General features: G+C 42.0%; 1 protein-coding gene across 1 annotated transcript; it reads left to right on the top strand.

The window, feature by feature from the left end:
* The first annotated feature begins 8,786 nt into the window (after window positions 1-8,786).
* On the top strand, window positions 8,787-10,093 carry gsx2 (GS homeobox 2). Its single transcript, XM_026345840.1, has 2 exons — window positions 8,787-9,162; window positions 9,406-10,093. The coding sequence occupies exons 1-2, from the start codon at window positions 8,787-8,789 to the stop codon at window positions 9,744-9,746; spliced, it is 717 nt and encodes a 238-aa protein (XP_026201625.1). The 3' UTR covers window positions 9,747-10,093.
* Window positions 10,094-12,392: the final 2,299 nt, after the last annotated feature.

Below are 12,392 nucleotides of genomic sequence, written 5' to 3' on the forward strand. Positions count from 1 at the left end.
TTTTTCTGATTTATATGTAGATCAGGTCTGATCCAGAGATGCTCCTACAGTATCATCACTGTAGAGATATCTTTTCCCCATCCACACAAATGTCTCTCAGTCACACTTAAAACAAATTTACTCTCTCTGGCATTGTCATGCTTCAGAATGAGACTTTTAAGAGTGTGTTTAGCATTCAGGTTTGGTTATTCATTCCCCCCGTCTCAGCCAAGAAATCTTTGTTTGGTTGCTCCTCTTCAAACCTTGGAGTGTCAGGAGGGGCGGGGGGATCGATTTGATTCTAATCGGACCATGAAAAGAACATGATCTAACTACTTTCAGACCGGAGTATATTTAGGCCCACTCCTTTTTACACTCTCCCTCTTTCCATTCCGCCCAACACACACTTTAGTGCGGACACAATGAAGCTGGCCTATTTGAAAAGCTTTGAATCTCTCGTCAATGACTTTGTGAATACAGGGGAGAGAGATTTGGAGAGGAGATGAGGGAGAGAGCGAGTGAAAAAGTAGGGAAAAGGGGGGAAATAGAGGGAAAAAAAGGCCAGGGAGCAGACATAAAAATTCCAAGAGTTGTTTAAGCGTGGGTGGGTTCATTTGCATGACAGCGCCATGTGAATAAGACTGACCTCTTGGACCGCCCCAGTGCTAGCCCGAGCTGCAGCCTGACGTGCAGGCTTTGACCCAGCTCATTGACTCTGAATGGATACTCTGTCAAAGGGAGGGACCTTGCAACTCTCAGCCGGACAGGCATCTGCAGACCTCCTGTTTGACACCCGGCTACCTCTCTTCCCATCCTTACCATTAGCACACATAGGCACACACATAGGCGCATTTATAAAACCATCACCAGATCTCCAGAACTCTCTTATCTCCGACCTCTGTCTGTGCTGAATCAATCACAGGCAGAAGATGTGAATACAGAGAAGTAAACATCCGTAGAAACACTTTTTTTTTAATGTATTCCTAACGCACATGCGCACACACACACAGGAGCGACAGGTGCAGCAAAGCTCTTGCACGTGCAGGCCCATCAACATGCTTCATTTGATGGCTCTATGATTTACTGCAGCAGGCAGGTGAGAGGACATAGAGTGGACCAGGGGGGTGACCGAGGGATGTAGCCTGCATACAAATCACAGCGGCTGCCCCGAACTCCTTCTCGACCCCATACAAAGTTGTGACTCTGTGCAAACACAAAGCTCAGACAGCTTATAAACACTCTCCATTTATCTGGCTGGCACAGAGATGGGACGATGCAGACAGGAGCTCTTGGCCCTGACCTCCACGTCTAAGAACGATGAAAAGGAAACCCACTGCACTTGGAAATGCAAACAGTGTGAAGCAAAACACTTGTTAAGTTTCTCTAAATCAATTTACGTCTGTGCAGGTGGTTGGGGCCGTGAGTGAGGTTTAAGCCAAGAGGTTACTGTAAAAATCTGGACATAATAAAATAAACACTTTTATTTTATATCCATTTGACATTAAATTCTGTCACATAGGGCTGAGGTTCTGGATGTGTATTAAAGAAATAATTTCTCTTATATACTGGGGGCTAAAATCTAGAAACTATGACATTAATCTTTTTATTATAATTCTTTTAAATGGGGAACATGCACATTTGGAAAATGATTTAAAATTGTTTTGGGATATAATATTGATGTCAATTGATAGAATTTGGATATTATATTCTAATGTGTTTATATATAGTATTTGCTCAATGTAAGAAATGCCAAACAGGAAACTTTCTGTATTTTTAAATAATAATAACAACAAAAATATTACTACTACTACTACTAACAATAATAATAATATGAATAATAATAATAATATCCTTAACTTCAAATAAAACAAGTAAAAATAAACAAGAGGTCAAATGTGTCTCACTGCAGCTTTCTGCAAAATTCTAATATGGCCAAAATATGAACACATTAATAACAAATCTTAATTATGTTTACTTATTTCTAATGATTTTTTTTTTCTGCCTAAAATTTGGCCTGAAACCACCTGCTGACACTGATAAGGTGGCCAATCGGATTTTGGGGGGTGGCATGTGCTAACCCCGTCCAAACCCTGTCTACTGGTAAACATGACAGTAGTGTACAAATTTAAATCAGAGTTTAAAATTACATTTTCTTGCAATTTTCTACCACAAGCACTACTGACCATAGAGCTGACATCTCTAAATGTGCAATGAAACATGGGGGACATGTGAAAACGAATAGAACCAATTATTTTATACTAAAATCTTTTATACTGCCCTTCATTTAACTGACCACATTTTTGCATGTCACCAGTACATTCATAAACATTCAGAATATTTTAGATTTAATAAACCTCTAATTTGTAAATTGAAATAAATCTCTCCAGCATATCAGTCACATTTTCAATATGAACATAGCGATTACCTTAATAAAATAGTCGGTTTAAATTTAAGATTAAAAGTTTTATAATTGACAGTAAAAAAACGAAACAAACAACAACAACAAAAAAAAACAAAAAAAAAAAAAAACACACACACACACACACTGCAGTAAATTTAAAATTTTACTTAAATAACCTTATCTGGCATTACTCCTGCAGCTTATAACACTTATTTTCTCACAACAAACATAACTCAAAATTAGACTCATTCACATTTTCAATAAATGTTTGTATTAACAGTCACACAGCTTTAAGAAGCACAGAGCACCAGGCTGCGGCTCTGTGCTGCTGCTGCTGCTGCTGCTGCTGCTGCTGCTGCTTCTACGCCTGATCACTCACAGAGCTGGAGGATGGAGCAGCAGCTGCCCACCGAGCTCCAGCCTGTTCATGTGATACCCCAAACTACCTACCACACAATTAGCTGCCTGTTCTACAACAAGCTCTGCCGGGCTTAAAACACTCTCTTTAAACCTTGTGATACCCTCGACAGATGCCTTAAATGATTTCCCTTGTGGTAAAACTGTTTGCATGTGCGTATTGTGACTGTACTAAGAGTCTGACCAGCTCAGAGAAAGATAAAAATATCACACAAGATAAAAGATTATACTGTATGTGAGCTTTATATTTTAAAATGTAGCTAATAACTGTGGTTCCTCCTCCTTCTGCTAACTAACATACTGTATAAACAAACCTATTTCCAGGAAAGTTAAGACTTACAAGTACAATAAAAACTCAAATCTGTGATTAAGTTAATTTGCTTGAGCAATTATATGATATAAGTAAAAAAAAAAAAAAGATTTTTGGTTTAGGTCTTTCTTCATCTTTGTGCAGAAACCACTGGTCACTGGCCTCAGATGGGGTTGCATTAGAAACCACCATGCTATTGTGATGAATTTAGCCAAATGAGTAAAGGTCTTTAGGACTTTAGAAACATCTGTGGCTGCCCAACCTGCAGCTAAGATCTGTGTCCTAATGAAAACGTATGATGTATCATGAAGAGGAGAATCAGACAACAGTGACCACGGCTTGGTGAGCAGATAAAGTCTTGGATTCAGGGAGAATGAGTAAATATTTCTCTTGCAAAACCGCAACAATTGGTGTCACTTTGATTTAAAAGTGCAAATAAGAAGTAACAAGTGATGTAACACTGGTAAATATCTGTGGCCTCTGTCCCAACTTTTTAAGTAGGTTACAGTCATCAAACTCTAAATTTGTTTATATTTACAAATACAATCAAGCTGATAATTTGTTGAAAAATAAATAAAAGTTTAAGAATGTTAACAAATCACAATTCTTATTTTTTATTGCTCTTTATAAAAAGTCCCAGCTTTCTCAAAATGGAGACTGTAAATCAGATCATGCGGTCCATGTGAGATGGGCCCTGACAGGAGAAACTTGGAGCTGGTTTCAATAGTACTGACTCGGGGTTTGCTGAACAGAGGAATAAATACAAATGATCACTGAAAAGCCAACAGCTGTAACAATGATGAAGATAAAAACAGAGGGAAAAATCAGATTGATGTCTTCTTCATTGTCCAAACAAGCAGATAAGGAGTGCAGAGCAACAGCCTGACACGACCCCCGGCCTCCTTTAAACTTTTTTACGTAGCTTCTAACGTATTCATATTAGACAGGAAAAAAGTGAACATCAACAAGTTTGCCTGTTTGTGTAAAAAGCGTTTACTTGTCCTCAGACATGAGCTAAAAGTTCAACATGGGAGCGACAAGCTGCGTGAGGGACACTAACAAGCAGAACAAACAATGAAAATCAACATAACGACACACTGCAGTCGGTGTGACACTTTCCCAAATCAATATTGAATCGGAGGAGATCACACATAATCTCACACACAAATGTTTTTCATTTAAAAATAGGACGCCCCTGAAAGCGACCTTCCCGCATGTGGCTAAATTTAGCAAGATCTGGAGAGGAGCAGTGTAGCAGAGAGGATGCTAATTAAAACTATGAAGCTGCAGGTTGCTGGATTTCTGTCCGACACGCTGATAGGATTAGAGATGTAATTCAGTGGAAGTTATTATCACAGGAGCTCAGACCGTCTCCGTCACTCAGTGAAAAAAGTGATTGGTGCAGTAGGTGTAAGGTGCTTAGATGAAACAGTTGGGTTTGTTTGTGTCTTCACAGTCTGATAAACAGAGGACACTGAGATACTGGTCCACGTCTATTCATGGCCCTGGCTGGCGACAAAAGACACAGCCCGGACACACATTCCAGTCTGCTTCCGCTCCAGCACACAAGCTCAATCCCAGGGATTTCCCCTTTCAAAAGGGGAGAAAAAGAGGCTACAATATCACCTCCTTTAGACTGAGGGAGAGAACGGTGAGGGTAACCAGGGTGGAGGGACTCCTGTCACTCACTCTTTCAAAACATTTCCTGATTCAGGTTTGACGGGAAGTCAGAGGAAGGAGGAGAATCCTTCAGGTTTGGTTAAGGCTGTAGAGAGAGGGTTGATTGGTTGCCGTCCACAGCTGCAGCTGCTTTGAATTTGTGGTTTTTCACAAGTAATGAGTGCAACACAGAATGTAGGAAACGTCTATCAGTGCTGGAGTTCAGAAAAAGTCTAAAGGCATCAGGCTGAATGTGAATAATTTTGCTAAAAGGCCAATCATTAACGAAGCTAGAACAGCATCTTGATCTTCTTGGAAACCAGTGAGGAGAGCAGTAATGAGTGTTCACAGCTGATAACTCCTGCAGAGTGGAGATGCACTGCGAAGTGACCAACAGTGGAAGAGCTTTCCATTACAAGGAGGACGGAAATTCAGGACTATTTGACAACTCAAGCAAAACGAGATTGAAATAAGGGCTGTTTCTCTGTGCTGCCTCTGTAATGGCATCTGCTTAGTCTTTCGGAAACAACAGAGGACGCTGACGGACAAATCAGGGCCCTGACAATGAGCCTTAATAAAGACATTTCTCTGGGAACTTAACCGTGATCTGCGTCACTATCGGTCGGTGTTTATCTCATTTTCGAGACTCGTTAATTGTGTGTGCCACAACACACGCACGCGCACACACACACACACACACATACACACGCATGCTGGGATGAGTTGTGGACATCCAGACACGTTCACTGGCGCGGGGGGCACACTTCAGTCTGGAGTGTCTGGTCTGAGCGGCTCTGTGAGGCTGAGAAGCGTCTCCCTAATTAGAGGGAGCCCGGTGCAGGACATCTCTACATGCCATCAACAGGGTCCTCTCTGGCTTTGTTCTGCAGCCTCCTCTTACACTGAGGCTGTCACTTTACTTTTCTATAGGAGCGAGGGCTGCGCTCCCTAATAGAGTTGTCTCTTTCCAAGTCACAGAAACAGCTCTTTCCAGGATTTTTCAGGGGATATAGGTGCAACACAGCAATCTAAGTCGTTTCCTGCATTTTGCACTAAAATCCAAATGTGGCTTAATGATCTTCAGTGTTGAATCAAACAAAAAAAAAAAAAGCTCCTCAACTCCTGGTGAGAGACATTAAAGGGGACTGCTCTGCTTTGTTTCTCCGCCTAAGCTGTCACGCTGTTTTAAGATGTAATTATTTCCAACTCATTTTTGCATAGAAACCTAATTATTCACTCAGATATAAATTAGATTCCACATTCATGGAGACCATGAACCCCCTAAACTCCTGCAGGATGCTATTCAGTGGCAAGCCTCTTTCTCTCCCCTGCTCTCCTTTTCTCTGCAAACCATGAGATGGAGAGTAGCCACTGCAGCTGCTATTCACATCAAGCAGATAATTGTTAATGAAAAGTCATTGCGTGGCATTATGTTGTCCACAGGATCATTGTTCATTTTCCCCCTTTGCCATTGAGATCTATATGGAGGACCAGAGTGTTTCCTTTGAGTTTTGGTATTCAGGATCTGTTGCCTGGTAACTAATAAAGGGGCAAATCATCCACTGTATTGGCCAAGATGGGCCGCAGACTGGCCCTGCACAACAATGCAAGGTTTGTAAAAAGGCGTTGATACAAGTTAATGGCGCTTGTTCAACAAAACATTAATGGACTTCTTCACGGTATAATGTGGCATGGGATGCGATTTGAATGAGAGGGGGGAACTTTAGTAGTGCACTTTAACAAGTTTGTGTGTTTTTACTACGGGGAGGAGCTGGATACACACACATACACACCTTTGTCACTCTTTGATGCACCTGCAGACACTCGTGGTCAGCACACAAACTTTGTTTACCACTAAAAACAACTGCGTTTACCAACCTGTGAAGAGGGAAACTTTTATTTGAAATGATCCCATTTAAATTGAATTTTGCTGTTTTTGAATAGGCCAGTGATTAATTGCCCATCAGCAAGATGTGAAAAGGGGGTGAATAGTGGAGGGCAACCGCTGCACTATAAACTAAGAGGCGCACAACGCTGGAGAGAAAGAAGAAGCAAGTGAGAGTTGGGGCCCTGAGAGCTTTCTACATTTCTGACATTCTTCTTTTTTTCTGTAATCTAACGTTTAAACAGTGAGTGATATTACACCATTTATTGCACCGGCTTCTTAACCGAAGCGGACAAAAAAACTGCAGCCCTGTCACCCCGAGCAGAATAAAGGGAATCAAAGGATTTTTCCCTTAAATGGACTAATTTTCTCCTTGAATTATGAAAGTAATGGCTAGGTAACAGCCTGTGCTCAGTACCCGACAGCTTAATGCTTCCTAAATCCTTCCACGTGGCTCCACTAGTCCTGGCAATTAGGCCTCATTATAGCCTCATAAAGGATCTCATTTGTGGGATTACTTAATAGACAACGAAATTTTATCGTGCAGAATTATGGAAAAATAATATTAGAGCTCGCATGGTGTGATGAGGGCGCGCGCCACGCATCATTCCGCTTGATTTGCTCTCTCTCTCTCTCTCTCTCTCTCTCTCTACCCCCCCGTCCCCATCCCTCTCACCCTCTCTCTCTCTCATTTCAGACTGTTATCTGTACCATAACAAGCCTGTGCGTCATCCTTGTCAAACGCTGGATTCACTTTATTATATCAATTACTGTCTGCGTGACAGACGTGTTTGTTGCATTTTAAAGACTTTCTAATTCTGTCAGAGAGAGCATTTAAACTCCATGTTCAACAAGCGCTCCACTTGCCTCTTCGTTACAGTAGATTTGCGTATTTTGCGCTATAATAAAGAAATAACTGAGCAGCGAGTGACTTTCCCCAGCTGGCTGACTTCTCTGCGCTTGTTGGATACATTTGTGTTTTTAAAACTAATGCTTAGAGGAGAGACTAACACATGTGTTGGACCTGCACCGTGTGCACCGGCTCGCCTCTGTCTGAACGTCCGAGGCGTTGCTTGGCAGATGAAAGCAGAGGCTAAACCTACCGGTGACCCGCCTGGGGATCAAACTCGCTAATTATTGTCACAAGATAAGGGATTAACGCATTTCTGAAATAGCTGCCTGTTTACCCCCGCACAGACCGACCATTATAAACACTTTCTAATTGAATCCTAATCGCCATCAAATAACCGCAGCCCAGTCTCGCCATCAGTTCATAATTCTTTAATTGCTGGAAGTGAAACCTGAACAACCGGATTCAAGGTAGAACTCGGCTGCAGAGCAGGTAGTGCGTAAAGGCGCCTGCACACAAAAATAAATAAATCAACTATTGAATGAAGAGTTGGATCAGATTCATTCAAATGACTTTAAACTTTTTACAAGATGATTTCAAAGTATGAATTAATTTTATTTGATCTCAGTGTTGATTTGGAAAAAAAGAAATTATCAGATCACATTTATTTAATGTGAAACATGGATCATCCTGTTAACAAGTATCTCAGTGTCACTGCACTTGTTCTTTCTTTCAGATGTTCATAGTTTATTTGTGTGTATTCAATACACATTTAATGGGTTTAAAGTGTTGAGTGCTTGGTGATGCACATATGTATTTTCTAACCAGCTCCACGCTAAATCAAATTTTAGCAGCAGCATAAATATTTGAATTCTTGATTTATTTCATTTTTTAAACTGTTTCAGTGATGACTCAGTTCCTGGATGTTTTGAGCCAGTGCAGAGCTTTGTTCTCAAAGCTACAATAAATAAAAACATTTTAGAAGTTGATAGATATATTTTCTGGAGTTCAAGACTTTTCCAACGTCTGAGATTTAAAAAAAAAAAAAGGAGTAAATCTGCAAGTTGTGATTGGAGGGTCCTGGAAGACATCACGTGGTTTGGGTCGCTGACAGTATAAACCCCTAGAGCCGGGTGCGCACGTGGGTGACGCTGTAGGGCCAACCCTCTTCGGGGTCCCTTTTGTTGAACCATCAAACATAAGCACCTTTGGAGATCCCGAGGGGTTCAGATGAGAAATAGCTATCATCTTGCGCACGGAGAGATCACTTATCAGCGGCGCAACCATGTCGAGGTCTTTTTACGTCGATTCTTTAATAATCAAGGACACGGTCCGACCTGGACCAGCTGAGCATCCAGGACAAGACTTCCTTATTCCTATCAGCATGCACTCTCCCAGCGTCATGACGGTCGCCGCTCCGGTGTGCCCGTCCAGGAAAAATGGGACTTTCTGTGTTTGTCCGCTGTGCGTCACGTCCCACATCCACTCTTCCCGCAGCGGCATTCCCATGCTGAAGAGTCAGTTTCCGGGAGCGGAGGCACAGTACTGTCAGAGAATAGCGCATCAACAGTCCCCAGCACTCGCGCACCCTGGACATACACCAGTCTGCACGCCCACCTTCAGCGTCACAGACCCGAGGAGATACCACTGTCTTTCTATTGGTAAGACACCTGTTTGCTAGTAGCTCAGCTCACAGCTAGGAACACAGGTCCCCACATGTTGACTTGTCTTTACATGTCATGATGCACTTTCGGGCGATTACGTAAATGTTATCCTTTGGCTTTTACGCACGTTGATTTTCCCGCGATATCTAACGATATTTGAATCATTCGCTGGGTTTAGATTTACAGTGATGCAAAGACACTGAACACCTGACTTAAAATGTGTGTTTTCTCCACCAACAGGCGCCTCCGAGAACAGCCACATACAGAATGGCAAGAGGATGCGCACGGCGTTCACAAGCACACAACTCCTGGAACTTGAAAGGGAGTTTTCCACGAATATGTATCTCTCAAGACTCAGAAGAATCGAAATCGCCACGTATTTGAACCTGTCTGAGAAGCAGGTGAAAATCTGGTTTCAGAACCGCAGGGTGAAGCACAAGAAGGAGGGCAAAGCCACCCAAAGGAGCGCGCACAGCGGTTGCAAGTGCACAACCGGTCACACAGACTACTCAAGATCAGAGGACGAGGAGTCTTTATCTCCGGCCTCAGCTTCGGAAGAGAAAGAGGTGTCACCTATCTGAGAGTCTCACGACTCCCTAATTCCCACTGCTGGCACTTAACTCTGCCCTGCTACAGTTCTGGGTTATGGCATCACGCAACCTCGAAGCCAAAAACAAACGAAAGAAAAATCTCCTGCATGAAGAATGAGCAGAAATATTCAAAGGGTGTTATTTGCTTCACGTCTGCTGTTAAACTGAAACAAAAAGTGTGTGAATATATATTCTTGAAATAATTGGAAATATCACCTTCTGTAGTGTGTGTGTAACAAACTGGTGTCATTTGATCCTGTCGGGGTTCTCCTTTCCAAACCCAGTCAATTAACCGCAGTAAATGTCTTTCTTTTATTGCCCGATACCCCATTACTGTCAGTGAGGCCTAACCTGCGTGGAACCTGAACGCAACAATTTGTACAATATGTATATGTGTATTTATTGTAATAAACACCACGAGTCGACCTAAGAGTTTGTCAGTGTGTTGACTGGTTAAGTGTCTGATACTGCAAATGCTTTTAATGTACAGAAGAATTCGAGTAAGTAAAACAGACATTTTAACATCAGTGCAAAATGAGAAGCTTAAATTAAAATGTGCAACAGATTAATCCAGTGATGAGCGCATTATAAAATCTATACTTACAGACATTATAATTATAACTTTGTGATGACATAAGCACCTACCTACATGTATTAATATATTAAAAATCCATAACGTGAAGCAGACATTTCACTAAATAAACCTTCCAATATGATAAAACACCACTGACTCCCTCTGAAAAAAGACTAACCAGGTGGATCCGTTTGTTTAACATCTAACTGTAACTAAAGTTTCTATTTTCTGACAACTTTGCATGAAAGCTGAGTCTTTACATCAAATATGAGAGCAGTTATCCATCACACTGTGTTTCACAACATAACCTCTCCCATTCCTTTCTACCCCTTGACAGCCATTATTATTAACCTGTCATTACTGCGCTATTGGTGTTGCGTTTACTAGTGTGGTAGATCCCAGTGTTCAGCAGGCGAATTTTATTTAGAAACAGTGCGTAGCAGAGCCCGATTTACATGATATAAGCTATTTAATTTGAAATGGATGGGGCGAGCTTATAAAGTGTAGCTGTAATTTCTTCTTAGATCTGACCACAAAAGGGTACCCGATAATGCCCCTGGGGTACAGCCAATAGTCCATTAATGTTCGCTTTTGAAAAGATTTCTGCTTGTCCAAAGCGAGTTTAATTGCGTTTTCGGTCCCACGTTGGTTGATTATGCTGCTAGTGCTGCTTGAAACCACAGAACAAGGATATATAGAAGTGGGCAAAGGCTTTGACAGGTTAGATTGTCCTGCCTTGGGACTCGCATTTAGCCGGAGACCCCCGACGGCTGTGTGCTCAGAGAGCTTTGAGGGACAGCTACAGGGTTCCTCCGAGCGACAGAGAACGATTTAGTCACTGTTTCATTAGGCACTATTTGAACCTTTCAACTTATGGTGAATTAAAGGGGACATGCTCAAATGGAAAGACTCTGAGGAGGGATTACGTGGGAGGGGCCACTGGAAATTAGCTGACGCCTAATTTAACTCGTTTCTGTCAGAGTTTGGGATACATTCCTAATTGAGAGGGGAAGCAGGTGAAGTTTTGGTCCCACGCAGGCCCATTCAGAGCGGGAATAAATGGTCCCCTTTCACATCCCGCTGGTGATCATATATTATTGGGGGAAAGCCATCTAATGAATATATATTGAAGTTCCTATTAATCGAATTAGAGTTCCCTTGCAGGTGTGAAAGACCAATGCAGCATTTGAAGCGAGTCACAATAGAGTAAACGGCGGATTTGAGAACGACCCCAGCCCCCCACCCCCCATTTCAGCCCCACAGGACATTTAAAATGGGGTGAAGCACAGTTTGAGAGTAGATCTATTTGTCCAGGTCGAAGGGCTATCTCTTCCAAAACTGCCACACTGACTTAAACTTCTAATCACACTGCTTTGTCAGGAAAATACTCAAGAGTATGCAAAGCAGAGCCTGCGGAATATAAATGTCGGAGCAAGAAGACTATACCTGCTAATGCACAGAAAAGGGAGACCACTCCACAGACGTCAGGCCTCGACCACCATTGAAAAAGTGGCAATTACGCATCACAAAAGACAATTAATAAGAGCGCTTTTCAGCCGGTTGCAGCTGCTGTCTCATGCGGAGAGACACAGGCTCGAAGAAGCTGAAGTACCAGTGTGGCAAAGAGGAGAACAGCGTCCATTTTATTCTTCAACCAGTAGCCAATATTCACAGTGCACAGCACAGTGTAACTCTCAGCTAGATCCTCCATCAGAGAGCGAGGAGTCCTGTAAATCATGGAAACTTTTTGTACAGTTAATCGTGAATCTTTAGATCTGCTGGTCGTCTCCTGTTTCACCTTTGGTGAAGTGTAATATTTACTGTAGGTGGTAATAACTGAGGAGCTCATTTGTGAACATATTATCACGGTGTCTCCGTGTGTGTGTAAAGTAGGGGGCTGTTAGTTAACCATAATGGTGACCTTTCACAACGAAATGTCATGTGTGTAAATCTATCTTTGCATAAACAAGGAGAGAGTTGGTCAGCGGGACATGAGGAATGAGATTTATTTGTATTGATTTTAAAAATTTAAAATGGTGTAAGATTAGTTATAAGATATAATT

Source organism: Anabas testudineus, chromosome 4 (genome assembly GCF_900324465.2).
Source record: "Anabas testudineus chromosome 4, fAnaTes1.2, whole genome shotgun sequence".
NCBI lineage: Eukaryota > Metazoa > Chordata > Actinopteri > Anabantiformes > Anabantidae > Anabas > Anabas testudineus.